This window comes from Lipotes vexillifer, unplaced genomic scaffold (assembly GCF_000442215.2).
Source record: "Lipotes vexillifer unplaced genomic scaffold, Lipotes_vexillifer_v1.1 scaffold1111, whole genome shotgun sequence".
Classification (NCBI taxonomy): domain Eukaryota; kingdom Metazoa; phylum Chordata; class Mammalia; order Artiodactyla; family Lipotidae; genus Lipotes; species Lipotes vexillifer.
This window is the reverse complement of record NW_006795034.1, coordinates 2,122,139-2,141,516: the sequence shown is the minus strand read 5'-3', so window position 1 is coordinate 2,141,516 and position 19,378 is coordinate 2,122,139. Positions and strand designations below refer to the sequence as shown.

General features: G+C 35.4%; 1 protein-coding gene across 1 annotated transcript in view; it reads right to left on the bottom strand.

The window, feature by feature from the left end:
• Window positions 1-19,378, bottom strand: part of ADGRV1 (adhesion G protein-coupled receptor V1) — a gene marked incomplete at its 3' end in the record, with an annotated part of 235,235 nt that overhangs the window by 135,281 nt on the left and 80,576 nt on the right. Inside the window, exons 23-26 of the mRNA XM_007467398.1 lie at window positions 13,104-13,280; window positions 9,445-9,625; window positions 8,261-8,463; window positions 1,068-1,197 (exon numbers count right to left, since the gene is read on the bottom strand). Of these exons, the coding sequence (XP_007467460.1) occupies window positions 1,068-1,197; window positions 8,261-8,463; window positions 9,445-9,625; window positions 13,104-13,280 (691 nt within the window). The remainder of the gene's footprint in view (window positions 1-1,067; window positions 1,198-8,260; window positions 8,464-9,444; window positions 9,626-13,103; window positions 13,281-19,378) is intronic.

Genomic DNA, 19,378 nt, shown 5'->3' with positions numbered 1-19,378 from the left:
ACAAAGAACAACTCTTTAAATACTTTATAGTGACCTCTGATTAATGAAGTTGTTTCATGAAAATAATGATTTGGAAATGAAAGGACTTGTCTCTAGAAGACAAGCAAAGCTGGTACTGTTACATGACACCAGCCCAGCAGGTTGTCCAGCATACTTTCACTGTTCTATGTAGTCAACCAAGCTGTGGCGCTGTTTAATCATTTCCCTGGCTTGTCCTCCTTTGCTGCCACCGGCGCTTTGGGAAAACAAGGAAGGGAAATATAGGAAAATTTTGTCATACTTACCCCAAAGTCTCACTGCATACTAAAAGACAATCTTAGTATTTCTGTCTTACCCAATTTCTCTCTTTGGATGGCTTACTCAGTACTAGGACTTTCTTCATCAAAACATAAAAATAATAATAAGCTAATAATACCAGCTTTTGTAACGGAAGAGACTGACCTGATGAATACCACACCAACTCCCAAATTCTTACATTTATAAAGGTAATATGGTACACATCTCATGTATACTGTAACACCCCCAGTAACACCTGATAATCAAACACACTGATACTTCTGCAAAGAAACGTAAACAGTTAATCTAAGTGGGATAATAAAGATTATAAGTAGCCTCTCTTCAATACAGATGAGTTTTGCCACAAAATGGATTTTTGACTCCAAAAATCTGTGATAATCAGAGTTTTCGGCATTACAGAATTGAGAGTAAGGTATTATTAACCTGTTTTATTGATAATCACCTCATAATGGATTATCTAAAGAGATTAACTTTGACCTGTTCTACAGCTGGAGGTAGCTCTGAAGGAGCTACTGTGAAAACTGAAATAAGGAAGAAGGTAGAGAGGTGATTTTAGGGGCACCTACTCTGAATGATAGCTATAATTTGGTGATTCAGTATAATTAAATTATTTCATTGTAAAAGCACATCTACTTTAGGAAAAGACCAATGGGTAATGAAAGGGGGAAAACCAGCACAACAGGTTAATTCATAAGAACCTATTTCCTTAATAGAATCTACTACCACCATGGTGAGTGTACAAGTAAATATTTGACATTTTTGAGTCTTACCTCCTCCCTCCAAGTTTAACAACTCAACTTTAAAGGATTTTTCCAATTCAGGAATAGAATTATCAGTGATGTTAACAGAAATGTACTTAAATCTTTCTCCTGGTTGAAATTCTAAGGTACCAGCAACACTCTGAAATATAAATAAAAGATTTATCCATTAAATTACAATTATTCTGTATGTGAATGTGTAAAATGAGAATGCTTACTATATCCCAAATTGTTATAAATACTGAAACAGATGAAGTAAAATATAAAATTGAAACCATTTAAGTGGATATGAATAGTGTTCAATATGAATTCTAAACAAATATCCTCAAACTAAATAAAGCAGATGGATTTTTATCTCTTTTATTTTCCTATTCATCAAAAAAAACCTGTTAAGGCAAATGAGAAATCTGAATAGGTGACATCCACAAATTCCTAAAGAATTAAGTCAATGAAATGCATGGAATTCTTTTGATTAAGTATATTGAGAACTATTTGGTTTATGTCATTGAGTAATTTAAATACTCACTGCATAATAATAATGGTATTTTCATTCCAAAAATTTCCCCTAGCAATAATAAATATCAATCCACTGGGCATTAATCTTTCCTTGATTATATCACAATTGCAATTCGCAATACAAATCTCCCATCAGAAAAGTTCATAGCTACTAGAAAAGTAGTTTTTTAAAGTCTTAAGGCCCTTTTTCTCCCACTATCTAATATAAGCATTTTCCCCTCAAGTCATGAGAATAAATAAAGATGTTTAAATTTTTTCTAGGGTTAGCTTTTGTGGACAACTATATTTCATCCTGCGGAGCAATTAATGATCCTAAAACTAAACTGAGGAACCCAAGTACCAATGCACTTAATCACTCACTTACTAATTTTTTTCAATATTTTCAAACACATAGCATGTGCGTTGCACCATTTTAGATGCTTGGGATTCAAAAACAGCCAAATCATATCTGTATCTCCACGAAAACATTCCCTAAGGAGTATTAAGCACAGGATAGAAAACAACTGCTGTAAAAGACATACAGCAGCTCAAGAAAAAAAAGTAATTAACCTTGCCTACAGTGCAGTCATCACAGGAGTAATTCTACAAATCTTAACAGCAGAAATAACATTTGACTGTCTTAGGAAACCATATTATTTGACCTTAGCAATATCTTACACAATTGGCCACTCCCTTTCTCTCTGGTATTCCGTGATACCACATTTCCTATTTTTCCTACCTTTTTAGCTCATCTTTGTGTTCTTTGAATTTTAATATTCTCCTAGGACCTGGAAAAACTATTTTTCATCAGATTCCCTCCAGACCCTATCTCTAGACAAGGCTACCATATTCTAGGCTTTTAATGTCATGTATATGTTCCCAACTTCCGAATTTCAACAGGCAAAACTTATTTCATTGCACTTCGCCTTATTTCACCTTGCAGATATTGTATTTTTTACAAATTAAAGGTTTTAGCGACCCTGCGTAGAGCAAGTTTATTGGCTCCATGTTTTCCAATAGCATTCCCTCACTTCTTGTCTGTGTCACATTTTGGTAATTCTCACAATATTTCAAACTTTTTCCTAACTGTTATATTTGTTAACGGTGATCTGTGATCAGTGATCTTTGATGTTACTATTGTAATTGTTTGAGGGCACAGGGAACTACACCCATATAAGACAGCTAATTTAATAATTGTGTGTGCTCTCTGACTGCTCCACTGACTAGCCATTCCCCCATCTCTCTCCCTCTTCTGGGGCCTCCTATTCCCTTAGATACAACAATATTGAAATTGGGCTGATCAGTAACCCTACAATGACCTCTAAGTGCTCAAGTGAAAGGAAGAGTCACATGTCTCTCACTTTAATTCAAAAGCTAGAAATAATTATTAAGCTTAGTGAGAAAGCCATGTCAAAAGTGAAGACAGGCCAAAACCTACACCTCTTGAGCCAGTTAACTAAGTTTTAAATGCAATGGAAAAGTTCTTGAAGGAAATTAAAAGTGCTACTCCAGTGAACTCATGCATGATAAGAAAACAAAACAGCCTATTGATGATATGGAGAAAGTTTTAGTAGTTATATAGAAAATCAAACCAGCCACAACACTCCCTTAAGCCAAAGCTTAAGCCAAAGCTTAATCCACAGCAAGGCCCTAACTCTCTTCAGTTCCATAAAGGCTGAGAGAGGTAAGGAAGCTGCAGAAGAAAAGTTTGAAGCTAGCAGAGGTTAGTTCATAAGGTTGATGGGAAGATGCCATCTCTATAACACATAAGTACAAGATGAAACAGCAAGTGCTGATGTAGAAGCTTCAGCAAGTTATCCAGGAGATCTACCTAAGATAATGAATGAAGGTGGCTACACTAAACAAGAGATTTTCAATGTAGTTAAAACAGTGTTATATTGGAAGAAAACGCCATCTAGGACTTTAATAACTAGACAGGAGAATTCAATGGCAGGATTCAAAGCCTCAAAAGACAGGCTAACTTTCTTATCAGGGGCTAATAATGCAGCTGGTGACTGTAAGTTGAAGCCAATGCTCATTTACCATTCCAAAAATCCTAGGGCCCTTAAGAATTATGCTAAATCTACTATACCTGTGCTCTGTAAGTGGAACAACAAAGCCTAGATGACAGCACATCTGTTGACAACATGGTTTACTAAATATTTAAGCCTACTGTGGAGACCTACTTCTCAGAAAAAAAATATTCCTTTCAAAATATTACTGCTCATTGACAATGCACCTGGTCACAAGAGCTCTAATGGAGATGTACTCATGAGATTCATGTTGCTTTCATACCTGCTAACACAACATCCATTCTGCAACCCATGGCCTGAAAATTCTCAGAAACAGCTCCAAGGGTATTAGCTTTATGAAAGTCGTGAAGGATACATACATAGATTTTTTTGTTTGTTTCATTTTGTTTCAGTTATTAAAGAAAATGATAATCCAACTGGAGATTGGGGATGGCCATATATGACAAATGCACAGCTAACAACATATTCAATGGTGAAAAGCTGAAAGCATTTCTTCTAAGATCAGGAACAAGACAAGGATACCCACTCTCACCACTTTAATTCAACATAGTATTGGAAGTCCTAGACACAGTGGTCAAGACAAGAAAAAAAAAAGGAATCCAAATTGGAAAGGAAGAAGTAAAACTGTCACTGTTTGCAGACAACATGATACTATACATAGGAAATCCTAGAGACCACCAGAAAACTACTAGAACTCATCAATGAATCTGGTAAAGTTGCAGGATACAAAATTAATATACAGAAATCTGTTGCATTTCTATACACTAACAACAAAGTATCAGAGAAATTAAGGAAACAGTCACATTTAGAATCACATCAAAAAGAATAAAATACCTAGGACTAAACCTACCTAAGGAAGTAAAAGACTTGTACTCTGAAAATATACGATGATGATGAAAGAAACTGAAGACGACACAAACAGATGGAAAGATATACTGTGTTCTTAAATTGGAAGAATCAGTATAGCTGAAATGACCATACTACCCAAGGCAATCTACAGATTCAATGCAATCCCTATCAAAATATTAATGTCATTTTTTTAAAGATTTTTTTGATGTGGACCATTTTTTTAGAGTCTTTATTGAATTTGTTACAATATTGCTTCTATTTTATGTTTTGGTTTTTTGGCCACAAGGCATGTGGGATCTTAGCTCCCCAACCAGGGATCAACCCGCACCCCCTGCATTGGAAGGTAAAATTTTAACCACTGGACTGCCAGGGAAGTCCCTTAATGTCATTTTTCACAGAACTAGAACAAATAATTTTAAAATTTGTATGAAACACAGAAGACTCTGAATAGCCAAAACAATCTTGAGGACAGAGCTGGAAGAATCAAACTCCCTGACTTCAAAGTACACTACAAAGCTACAGTAATCAAAACAGTATGGTACTGGCACAAAAACAGACACATAGACCAATGGAAGCAAAAGTAAACAAATGGGACCTAATTAAACTTCAAAGCTTCTGCACAGCAAAGGAAACCATCAACAGAATGTAAAGACAACCTACTGAATGGGAGAAAATATTGGCAAATGATATGACCAACAAGGGATTAATATCCAACATATATAAACAGTTCATACAACTCAACATGAAAAAAAAAACCCAAATAAAAAATGGGTAGAAGAACTGAACAGGCATTTCTCCAAAGACGAAATGTAGATGGACAACAGGCATATGAAAAGATGCTCAACATAGCTAATCATCAGGGAAATGCAGATCAAAACCACAATGAGATATCATCTCACACCTGGCAGAATGGCTACCATCAAAAAGAGCACAAATAACAAATGTTGGCAAGGATGTGGAGAAAAGGGAATCCTCATACACTGTTGGTGGGAATGTAAATTGGTACGGCCACAGTGGAAAACAATATGGAGGTTTCTCTAAAAACTAAAAATATAACTACCATATGACCCAGCAATTCCATTCTTGAGTATATATATCCAAAAAAAACCCAAAACACTAATTTGAAAAGATACATGCACCCCAACGTTCATAGCAGCATTATTTACAATTGCCAAGATATGAAAGCAACCTAAGTGTCCATTAACAGATGAATGGATAAAGAAGATATGGTGTGTGTGTATGTGTATATATATATATATGTATATATATATATATACATATATATATATATATACACACACACACACACACACACACAATGGAATATTACTCAGCCATTAAAAGGATGAAATTTTGCCATCTGTAGCAACACGGATGGACTTAGAGGGCATTATGCTAAGTGAAATACGTCAGACAGAGAAGGACAAACACTGTATATTACCTATGTGTGGAATCTAAACAATACAACAAACTAGTGAATATAAGAAAAAGGAAGCAGACTCACAGATATAGAGAAAAAAGTATGGTTACCAGTGGGGTAGTGAGGCAATGTAGGGTTGAGGAGTGGGAGGTACTATGGGGTGTAAGATAGGCTCAGGGATGTACTGTACAACATGTAGAATATAGCCAATATTTTATAATAACTGTAAATGGAACATAACCTTTAAAAATCGTATAAATTTTTAAAAATTTTTTTAATGAATAAAGGACCTGAATAGACATTTCTCAAAAGAAGATGTACAAATGGGCTACAGCTCTATGAAAAGATGCAAATCATCACTAATCATCATGGAAATGCAAATCAAAAGCACAATGAGATATCACCTCACACCTGTTAGAATGGATACTGTTAAAAAGACAAGAGATGACAAGTATTGGAAAGGATGTGGAGAAAAGGAAATGCTTGAACACTGTTGGTAGGAATGCAAATTCATATAGCAATTATAGAAAACGGCATGGAGGGTCCACAAAAACTTAAAAATAGAACCATCATATGATCTAGTAATTCCACTCCTGGATATATATCCAAAGGAAATGAATTCACTATGTTGAAGAGATATCTGCATTCCCATGTTCATTGAAGCATTATTCACAGTAGCCAAGATATGAAAACAACCTAAATGTCTTTCAGCAGATAAATGAAGAAAATTACATAGTAGATAGATAGAACAGAATATTATTCAGCCAAAAAAAAAAAAAAAAAAAAGGAAATCCTGTCATATGCAACAACAGGGATGAACCTGAAGAACACCATGCTAAGTAAAATAAGCCAGACACAGAAGGACAAATACTTCATGATCTCACTAATACATGGAACCTGAAACAGTCAAACTCATAGAAGCAGAAACTAGACTAGAAGGGTGCTTGCCAGGAACTGGAAGAAGGGGAAAATAAGAAGATATCAAAGGATGCAAAGTTTCAGTTATGCAAGGTAAGTTCTGGAGCAAAACTATATTGTACACTTGAAATCTGCTAAGAGAGTAGATTTTAAGCATCTTGAAAGAAAGAGAGAAAGGAAGGAAGGAAAGAATGAAGGAAGGGAGGGAAAGAAAATTATATCTATGTGAGGTGATGGATATGTTAATTGGTAATCACTTCACAATGTATATGTGTATCAAAATATTAAGTTGTAAATCTTAAATATGTATAATTTTTATTTGTCAATTATACCTCAATAAAGCTAAAAAAAATTTTAAAAAGACCATCAATATAAGGACTAAAGTATTTCTTTAACAGAACACAGAGAAGACAATACTAAGCCAAGCTGAGATGCCCTATGAAGTATACTACATACCAAACTAAAGACAAAATAAATGTCAGGGCAAGAGAAATATAACTTGCCCAATAAAAGCGTTTGAGAAAGAAGAAATCATCATCTTGCAGTTAGCAAAGAAAACTCTGCTAACTGCAATACAGCCAAAATTAATGCATTCAATTAGCCAAGTTTTCTGAGGTTTGGGAGAAAAAGTATGTACAAATTACTGAAGACTACACCCTTGTACAGGTCTTATTAGGAATAAGAGGAAAATCAAGAAAACTAATATTAAATCTAAAGAAAAAGATTCTTTGGGAAAACAAATGTTGAAAGATATAAAATACTTCCTGAGAAGCACAGCTGAGAAGAAATTATGAGCATTCACTTAATATGAGTATTGGTGATAATACGACTAGGCAACAGTTACTGAGGGTTACTATATATGTTCCACGTACTATACGTGACACTTAAAATGCTGCCATCAATCCTCAGAGTGGCCCGGCCCAGCAGATATTATCTCTCCCTTACAAATAAGGAAACTGAGGTCAGGAAAGACTGAGTCTCCCAAGGCCACACATTTAGAAGGTCAATTTAAACCCAGTTCTGCCCAGTTTCAAATTCCAGGTTTTTTGTTTTGTTTTGTTTTGTTTTGTTTTGCCAGTACCACACTGGTTCTCATTTGGCGAAAAAAAAAATTAAAATTGAAATGACATAGACATATAATATTTTTACAATTTTGGTGTTGTTCAATAGACACAGACAAGAGGATTTAAAATGTGCAAGAAACATAATTTTAAATATATATGATTAAAACCGATAACTTAAATAATACAAACGAAGCCTATGACAAATATAAGGTACAAGAGAAATCAATATGACAGCTATTTAAGTGTCAGGCTTTAGTGGACTGAGATACTTTAATTCACAGAAAATTAAAGGCTAAAAAGCCATTAATGCTTCTTCTCCTTGTTTAGCTTATTCCAGGTACAGTGCCAAGTCCCTTCAAAACCCCCAAGAGGACTGTGTCTGTTTCATGAGCATAAATACTGCTTCAAAAGGATTAAGTGATTTACCTGGTAGTCCTCAGGACTGAATGCCGTCAGTGATACTGTTCTATATTCCGCCATAACCCTCCCCAGGAGCCCTTGAGCACGGACGACCAGCAACCTAACTTCTCCATCTTCCTCCTGCACGGTGATGTGTGGAACACTGCTTGCGGGCAGGGTCATTGTGTCCTCAGGCTGGGGAGGCAGCCCAGTGGAGAACTGTAGCAAGCCTGGCAGATACAAAGAAAAGCAGGGCATTCTTGCCCCAATTATCTGTGGAAGAATCTCTTATTCACTTGAAACAATCTTACACAATTATTTTGATCACCAGGATAAAATTCAGAGGGCTCTCATTTAGAAAAGACTTGAGTGAAGATTTGACTAACATGCTTTTGACAGAATATGTTAGTAAGTTTTCAGGATGTTAAAAATTAAAATGCTAATTTTCCTTGTCTCTACTCAAAGAAAGCCTTTTTTAATGGAAGCATCAATAAAAAGAATAGTGATGGAGTTTTAAAATATTATTATCAAATATTTACTCATATGTGACTCTCTAGAATTCATCCTTAAATTTACAGAACAAAATTAATGGCACCCTAAAGGATGTGCAACACGCTTTTTGAAAATTTAAGTATGAAAATCAGAGTTGAAGAACTTCCCAGGTTTCCTTCACAGATCTTTTATTGGATGGTCTTGCTTTATTCCTAGAAAAGAACTATTACTTTTCAATGCAGAAAACAGTCTCAACTTATTATGACAGACATCTATGATAGTTTCCCACTTAAGAAAATTATCACTTTTCAGCATAAGACAAAAAGAAACTAATGTAAACAGACAGTGATAACGCTACTTCTTGAAGTTAAAATATAAATTACAAAGTATTCCAATTAGGTGGTAACATATCACAGTAGGACAATTTTCAAAATTAAAAAACAAATTGATTACCATGAATAAAAATACTTTTTTCATTTAAAATAATCCTGCATTTAAAAATACTTCTCCAAATATATTATTAAACTTTAGAAATCGATCCTTATATTTTTTTCACAAGCACTGTCCCTCAAAATGGCAGCTCAGAAGTTCCAAGAGCTTGGAAGTTAGAGCATCCGAAGGAGTCCTACTTCAATCATTTGCAGAAGTCCCTTAAACCCTTAGCGAGATCAAGTACACCCAGAGAAGAGAGTATTATTCTTGCAAAAGGGCTTGGTTACCATATGGATGATCACTAGCTTTGATGGTGATATCTGTTGTTTCCTTTTCAGGGTCTATGCTTGCACCACTGGTGGGAGTTGAACCTAGTTTCCCATCTCCAGGAACCGCAGAAACCAATGTCACACGGAAATACTCATTAAGCTCCGGAATATCATCATCAAGGACATAAATATTCAGGACCTATAAATATAAAAATCCAAAGGCATTAAGCAATGAGGCATCTAGAAATTATTTGCCACTTATCAGAAGAAAATAAAGCAGCCAAAGTTACTTTTTAACATGACAGATTTCTACACAAACTTAGACATAAAAATAGAGAGCGAGAGAGAGAGAAAGAGAGAGAGAGAGATCTGAGAAATTATTCTTTAATCAATAATGGGTGCTGAAGAGTAATACTTTCTGTATAAAAATATCCTAGTCATGTATTAATATCATACCATATATTATACATTGATATATCAATATAGTATCATATATTCTTTGTACCAAAGACAGTGGTATTACCAAACTCATGTATAGAGTTCCTGGTTAAGGAACTGCACGTTATCTGATAGAATGTGGTAGGGCAATAGGAAAGGACAATGTATCCATGTCTAGTTCTGGCCGAAGGAAAGCCTGACATACCTAGCAGCTGCATGCTAGAAAACAGATCCACAATAAATGCTAGAAAACAGATCCACAATGAGTCCTATAAGTCTGGCATACACAAACTGCTCAAAAAAACATTAGAATAGGAAGTAGCAATAACTCAGCCATGCTCTACAATATATGTCAAAATTTGAAGTGAAAAAAACCATTCCTCCTTCTTTTATTAACTGAACAAGCATGTTTTGATATCTACAATGTGCCAGGGCTAGAAATGGCCCCAGTCACTAAGAGACTCACTGTCTTCTGTAGGAGAGAGATCTGTGGAAAAACATTTAAAATGCAATGCAAAAATGTCATAATAGAGTTATATACAAAGTAAACTGAGAACAAAACAATCAGCTCTATCTGTTAAAGGATTTACAACAGACAAGTCTGAAGCAAGTCTTAATGAATTAGTTGTAGTTATGAGTAATAATGAAGAAGGACATTCCAAGTAAAAGAAACAACAGCATGAAAGAATAAGACATCTGGGTAACTACAGTTAGACCACTAAGGTTGGAGTGGGAGAGAAGTTTGGACAGATAAACAGGAGTCAAGATCATAGGGACCGTTCACACTATCATTAAAAAAATGAACTTCATTCCATGGAGAGTAAAGGAAAATGGAAGAATCATAAGCAGGGGACTGACAAAATGAGAATTCCATTTTAGAATCAATACCGTGGCAGAATGTAAACAGAGTGGACAGAGCAATAAAGGACCCAAGGTGCTGAGTTAGGAGGTGACTGACCAGAATTAATGAGGTACTGAACTAATTCAGTGACAATGGAGATGAGAAAAAATGGATGGATTTTAACTTGTTCTGGAAATAGAAGACCGAGGACTCAAAGACTCAGCATAGGGAGTGAGGGACAAGAAGGAATGATGTATGATTTCCTGGTTTCTTCCAGAAAGGAGGGTGACAACAGTCTGAAAACAAACTGTAACTCCAAATGCAATCTCCAAAACACTAGTCATTAGGCCTAAAAGCATTTGAAGAACTTTTTTTTTAATGTAGGCCCAAGACAGAATCTGAATTTGGTTTTAATGTTCATTTTAATCCAAATTTTAATTAATAAAGTAATACATGGCATGGCCAATGTGCTCAAAGTATAAAAATGACACTTCTATCCAAATCTTGTCATTATTTTTGAACTGAAGGGAACAATAGCGAAGATTTAAAATATCTTGCCCCTAGAAAGTAAACTGACAAATGTTGCTATGAAAAGCAATACCAAAACATCAAGATGTACATTAAAAATGAAGCAATTAATATTTTTAAAGTATTGAAGCATACCAAAGTACTCGCTCAATTCAATTAGTGAAATGAAGAGTTTGAAACTGAAGACCCTATCAAGGTATAAATGTATCTCACATGGTGACTCAGTACACAAAACAGTATTTACCTTTACTATATGTTATACACTCTGCTATTTTCTATTCTCTTTTGAAAATCTTCCTCATAACTCACTAAATTGAACACACACACACACACACACACACACACACACACCCTTCCCAGACTGTCTTGCCGCTAGGTTTCTAGATGTTATTTAAATGTACTCCCCAGACATCTGGAAGGCAATAGCAAAGTGGAGGTCACCTGACTGCTGTCTGTGCTGGAAAGCATAGTCACGGAGCATCAGCAGACACCTCAGTATCCAGTCTCTGGCTTAGTAAGACTGAGAAGCTAGTGTAGATCCAGCAGGCACAGCGTTACAAACCAGCCCCAGTATTCAATGTTATTGTTGCTTTAAAGGTCAATTAGTTTTTAAAGAAATTTTAAAATGACAGAAGAAAATATTTTAAATAAATCTTGACAGGAGCGTATATGACTATTTTCCTGACCAAACTTTTATTAACTCTTAGCTCTTCCAAAATATATATGAATACTCTTTATAAAACAGTGGTTTCCAGCTATATTTTTATTTCATAGAGGGTAAATTTTCCAGGGGAAAATTTTGAGGATCAACTCTGTTTTCCAAGTGGAACATTAAAAAGTTATCACATATCATCACTGTCACTTGATAAAAGAAATAGCAATTTAAATCCAAAAAAGGAGTGAAAAAGACAGGATCAGAATAAATTATAGTCCTTTAAATGGAATAATTTCAGCCTTACGAAAACTTACTCATTGCCCTAATTTTCCTCATTTTACCAAAGACCAGTAAAACATTTATCATGGCTCTTATTTACAGACTGCTATTGGGAATTTCTGTTATAAAATATTTGATTTGTTTCCTTCTTACCCCAAATTATAGAAATTTGATCACTCTTCTTTAGCTTGAACTCTTTAAATCTTAAGAATATTTTAAATTTTTCCTAATTTTATCTTTTTCATCCAATCAACTCATAAGTCCCTGAGAAATGTCTTCAAAGATATTTGCAAGTCTTAAGTTATTTTACTATTTATCCCTGATTACCTATAAACTATTTACATTTCTAATGAAAAATTATACTGATATGAATATTCCAACATATCAGACATTTTATATTAGAATGTAAAAAAAATTTATATAGGGGAAGGTCTCATCTCAATTTCACTTACAATAAGTGTCACTTATTTCTGGAGCATCTATTCAGAAATCAGACGATTCACAGAAAGCTTCTGATAAAACTGGTGATCGCTTGTACTTTCAAAACAAAGAAAAATTACCTATTTTTTCCAAATTTAAAAATAAAATATTACAGTTTTAGGAATTCCTCTTGGCTGACCGGAAGAGTACAATTAAGAATTCTGCAGTTTTTCATTGTATCAGTAATGACCAAAAACCCACAATGATAAATCTTCAAGCTATATACCATTTTTGTTATATTGAGATTAAAGAACAGATATAACAGACATTATTTAACATCCTTAACTTTTTACTGCAGAAATAAATACAAAAATATTTTATGCCACGATATATAACTAATTGCCTAAATATTCTAAATTGCTTAAAAAGCAGGAAGCTGCAAATAAATTACAGAACAAACAGATCAGGAAAAGCTTTTCAGGAGGCTTTCAAAGAAACAGAGAAGGTAGAGTTTACCTCTGATCTCTGCCAAGGAAGGAATGTGATAGTTCCACTGGCATTAGCAAAATCATCAACAAGGTAATTAACACCATCAGATTCGATCTGTGAGATGGTGTAAAAAACATGCACATAATCCAGAGCTCCTCTGGTTCGCTCCACCACACATGAAATGGTGGATCCCTCCTCTGCAACCTGAAATTGAACATAAGTTCTTTATAAGTATACACCAATTCAAATCAGTGATAAAATTACAAGGCTTTCCTGAAATCCTTTTACCATAAACTTAATTCTGTAACTTTCTACCTCTCTAAGACAGCCTCTACATTCCTTGGGATATATTTTTGACTACTAAAAAGTATTTACAATCATTGGTTTTTCCACTCATTCCTTTAAAGGGATAAATAAAAGCAGAAACAATAATAATTAATTAACTACACATGTAATTCATTCATTGAAACCTCTTGTGTGTCAGCCACTATGCTAGATGCTACGGTTACAAACGATTTTTTTAAGAAAAGCACAATCCTTTATCTGGGTAAGTCTAAAGAGGAAAACAAACTCATGATTTTATGATGACTTCAGCACAAAAAGTTGGGTGTAAAGAGTGGAACATGACATCAGGGAGAACTTTCTAGGCACAGACACAAGAAGTAATCGAGTGGATTTGGTGAAATCATTTTGAGGGTGGTATAAACTATCCAGGGGGGACAACCTGGAGAAACTCCTGGTGGGGAGACAACAGTCAGGTAAAGGAGGGCACTGATATCATGCTTAATATCTTTTTGCTATTTCTGACATATATACATATACATATGTATACATACATGTGTGTGCATTTTTCATGTGAAAAGTATTTTTATTTACATAATTTAAGATAATGTTTAGAAATTACATGGAGCAGAAAATTGGAATATCGTTTAGAACAGGTCTTCCTATTCTTAAATTCTCCATCTCTCAATTCTATTTTTATAGTATCTAACATAAAATTCATAGAAAAAAGAACTAAAACTGAATATATAGAGCTCAAAATACAAATCTTAATATATATAATGTCATTCTCTACTTTTCACATCAATCATAAGCACCTCTGATCAGCATTAAATAGAGCTAGAAAGAACAGATTTGAAATTTGTCTGCAAACAGGCAATAGTCAAAACAGTTATCAATGAGCATGAAAGCACCAGGAGTTGTTCCAGTAAATCCTTCGAGTTTCACTGAGCATCAGCATTCCTACTCCAAAATACAGCAGAAACCCTACTGCCTCATAGTACACAAGATCAAGGACCCCTGGGGCAATATAACTCCTTTGTCTGCTCGCCTGTTAGCCTAAGAAGCCCAAAGTGACCCTACGGTTGTTCAAAAGAGCCTTCAGTCTGTCTCCTGATGGAAATGTTCCATCTCCAGGTCCAACCAGAACTTCTAATCCAGTGGAACTTAAAACATGGGAACAGGAAACACAAATTCTGACAGTGGGTCACTGGGGGCGATGGAGTTAAGAGTCTCGCTTCTACCTCTTGCTTCCTGAGCCCATATGATCTAATTACCGGGGGCACGGAATTAGATATCAGCCACTGGGCACACATGCTGGATCCTGGAGCACTAAACCCCAACACTTTAAGATGTTGTCCCTGAGCTGGCACCTCGGCTGAGTCTTTAACAGGCAATCCCATTGCTGCACTAGGCCAGCTGCTTCAGGTGATGTCGTATAATACACACACACACACACACACACACACACACAATGGAATATTGCTCAGCCATAAAGAAGAATGAAATATTGCCGTTTGCAGCAATATGGATGGACCTAGAGATTATCATACTAAGTGAAGGCAGACAAAGAAAAACAAATATTTGCTATCACTTATATGTGGAATTTAAAAAATAATACAAATAAGCTTACTTACAAAACAGAAACAGACTCACAGACATAGAAAACAAACTTACGGTTACCAAAGGGGAAAGCGGAGGGAAGGATAAATTAGGACTTTGGGATTAACAGATACACACCACTACATGTAAAATAAACAAGGATTTACTGTATAGCACAGGAAACTATATTCAATATCCTGTAATAACCTGTAATGGAAAAGAATCTGAAAAAGAATACACATATATATGTGCATGTGTGTGTATAACTGAGTCACTTTGCTGTACACGTGAAACTAACACAACATTTTAAATCAACTATAGTTCAATTTAAAAACTGGTATTTCCAAACAGCTCATGTAACTCAACAACACAAAAACAACCCAATCAAAAAATGGGCAGAAGACCTTTACAGACATTTCTCCAAAGAAGGCATACAAATGGCCAGTAGGCACATGAAAAGATGCTCAACATCGTTAATTATTAGAGAAATGAAAATCAAAACTACAATGAGGTACCACCTTACACCAGTCAGAATGGCCATCATTAAAAAGTTTACAAATAACAAGTACCAGAGAGGGTGTTGAGAAAAGGGAACCCTCCCACACTATTAGTGGGAATTAGGTTGGTGCAGCCACTATGGAAACAGTATGGAGGTTCCTCAGAAAACTAAAAATAGAATTTCCATAGGATCCAGCAATCCCACTCCTGGGCATATATCCAGAGAAAACTCTAATTCAAAAAGATACATGCAGCCCTATGTTCATTGCAGCACTACTCACAATAGCCAAGATATGGAAACAACCTAAGTGTCCACTGAGAGATGAATGGATAAGGAAGATGTGGTACATATATACAATAGAATACTACTCAGTCATAAAAAGAACAAAATAATGCCATCTGCAGCAACATGGATGCAACTAGGGATTATCATATTAAGTAAGTCAGAAAGAGAAAGACAAATACCGTATGATATCACTTATATGTGGGATCTAAAATACAGCACAAATGAACCTATCTGCAAAATACAAGCAGATTCACAGACAGAGAGATCAGACTTGTGGTTGCCAAGGGGAAGAGGGGGAGGGAGAGGGATGGACTGGGAGTTTGGGGTTAGTAGATGCAAACTATTACATTTAGAATGGATAAACAACAAGGTCCTACAGTATAGCACAGGTATACCCCAATCTCCTGGGGTAAACCATAATAGAAAATAATATTAAAAAAGAATGTATATATATGTATAACTGAGTCACTTTGCTGTAGAGCAGAGACTGGCATAACATTGTAAAAATGTTACGGTATTTAACATATGGCCTGCTATTTTAAGGCCATATACAAATGGTATATTTTAAGGCCATTACAATAAATTATATTTAAAGACTGGATAAGACAATGAGGGAAGTAAGTATAGAGAGAAAAGGACCAAGTACAATCAGTTCTGCTGTAACACTGGTTTTGAAATGAAACTGTTCCAATGCAACTCATACATCAGGGAGCACTTTGAACATATTTCACATCTGTTTACGTATAATTTCATCCACAAGAAACATGGTGAACACAGAAAACTGTACCACCTGAAACAAGCCACATGGGGATACACACACACACATACACACACACACACACACACACACACACATACACACACACACACACACACGCACTCCAAACATCTACCAGTTACCTCAGTTCAACGCATGTGTCACCAGCCACATTTATCTGCAGTGAATGTGGCAACTTTCCCTCTGATTTAGAATAAACCTCCTTCCATCACTTCACAGTAGCATGCAAGCTACATTCCTCTGATGCCCACTTCTACAAGCAAACTTAAGGTTTTTTCAAGGTATATGCCATATTTAGTATCATACTTAAGAATTAAACACTTATTGTGTAAACCTATTTTTTATTAGGTCCCTACCTTTCTTTTTATATATCACTGACCAAATTTTTGGATAGGGTTCGCCTAACCCATCTTTCCCATAAGTTCTTGTGTTTTTCACTATGCAATTTGGTACAGGGTGGTGATTTTTAGAAACCCATCTATCATGTTATGGCAGAATTAACTGTTCTGAAGGTGGGGCCCTCCAACCCTAAGAGGCTGGAAAGAAGAGGAAGCAGCAAAGACACAGGTGCTCAATACAGCAACTAATTTAATTTCCACTTAGACATTTACATCAGCATTTTCACCATAGCTGAATGGTATACAAACACATGTGTGGTGGAAACAGCATGGCTTTAAGGTCAAATAGTCCTGTTTGACTGTTTCACTCCACCACTTACCAAAAGTCCTCCGTCTCAGTGATCTCTTCTTAAAATGAAGATCACAATGTCTCATGGATTTTGGTGGAGGTTAAACAAGTGCTTTACATGGTACCTAGTAAAATAGTAAGTGCTAAACAAATCTTATATTTCTTTCCCTTAAAATACAGACACACAAACAGTAACAAAAAATGCCACATAAAAACATTCCCTTATTTTAACAAGAAACTTATATGCTTGCATATTTAAAAAAAGCAAATTCCCATGTATTTAGATTCCTATCACAGTGGGGACATATTTGCTCCATTTTCCCACCCCAAATTTTAATCAGAATGACTATTTTGAATGAGTTAAATTAATAAATCATTAATCCCAACATATGAGTATTCAGCCTTTCCCTTTCAGCAAGAGACATAGATTAATTAGATCCAAAGATACACTAAGGAGTGTGATGTTTTCTTACAGATTTTTACCAAGTCAATTGACATTACCATGCAGCATACAGGACTAAGCATTTTGCTTGCAGGAATCACATGGGGAAAAGTTATCTAACCACATTTTCATTTAGTAAAGTCTTCATTAAAATCTATCACCTACTAACTATTTTCAGTTTGAAAAAGAAGCGAAAAAAGGACTATCCATATTCAATACAAATATGTGCAGATGTGTGCTACATATCAAAATTGCATAGAAATTTTAATGAATTAACAATTTACACAATAAAGTAAACTCTGTAAAGTTTTAACAAGGGAAGAAGCTTCAAGAGCCAAGCATCCATTAAAAAAAACGACATAGGATGCCTTGTAAAAATCCACCTTTCATACTTACGAATTTACAGAGAAATGACATAATGCATGACATTTGCTTTAAAAATTATTTCAGCCAAACAATAAGAAACAAGACTGGCAAAAGGCTAATAAATGTTGAAGCTAGGTGATGGGTCACTGGGGTGACTATTCTACTTTTACTATTATTCTGTATGTATGATATTTTCCATTTTAAAAGATTTTTAAATTTCAGCTTTTTGCCTCCCATCCCATCCCCCAATAGAGATTCTGACTCAGAAATGGGATCTTGATTCAGGAATGGTATCCAGGAAAATGCGTTAGATATTTCCAACCAAGGCCATCCACACACAGCACTTTGGGAAATAGCAGACCAGAGGATGGAATTAGCAATACAAGAAGGGGATTAAGACATGGAGAATAAATAATTAAAAGACTTTTCTACTATTAAAATATTCACCTAATTGACTTTATTTATTTATTTACTTATTTACCTATCTTTGGCTGCGTTGGGTCTTCGTTGCTGCGCGCAGGCTTTCTTTAGTTGAGGTGAGCCGGGGCTACTCTGTTGCAGTGTGCGGGCTTCTCACTGCAGTGGCTACAACCAAGATTACTCTACCCAGCAAGAATCTCACTCAGATTCGATGGAGAAATCAAAAGCTTTACAGACAAGCAAAAGCTAAGAAAATTCAGCACCACCAAACCAGCTCTACAACAAATGCTAAAGAAACTTCTCTAAGTGCGAAACACAAGAGAAGAAAAGGACCTACAAAAACAAACCCCCAAAAATTAAGAAAACGGTCATAGGAACATACATATCGATAATTACCTTAAACGTGAATGGATTAAACGCTCCCACCAAAAAACACAGGCTCACTGATTGGATACAAAAACAAGACCCATATATATGCGGTCTACAAGACACCCACTTCAAACCTAGGGACACGTACAGACTGAAAGTGCAGGGACGGAAAAAGACATTCCATGCAAAAGGAATCAAAATAAAGCTGGAGTAGCAATACTCATATCAGATAAAATAAACTTTAAATAAAGAATGCTACAAGAGGCAAGGAAGGACACTACGTAATGATCAAGGGATCAACCCAAGAAGAAGATATAACAATTATCAATATATATGCACCCAAGCAGGAGCACCTCAATACATGAGGCAACTGCTAACAGCTCAAAAAGAAATCAACAGTAATACAATAATAGTGGGGGGCTTTAACACGTCACTTACACCAATGGACAGATCATCCAAACAGAAAATTAATAAGGAAACACAAGCTTTAAATGACACAACAGACCAGATAGATTTAACTGATATTTATAGGACATTCCATCCAAAACCAGCAGATTACACTTTCTTCTCAAGTG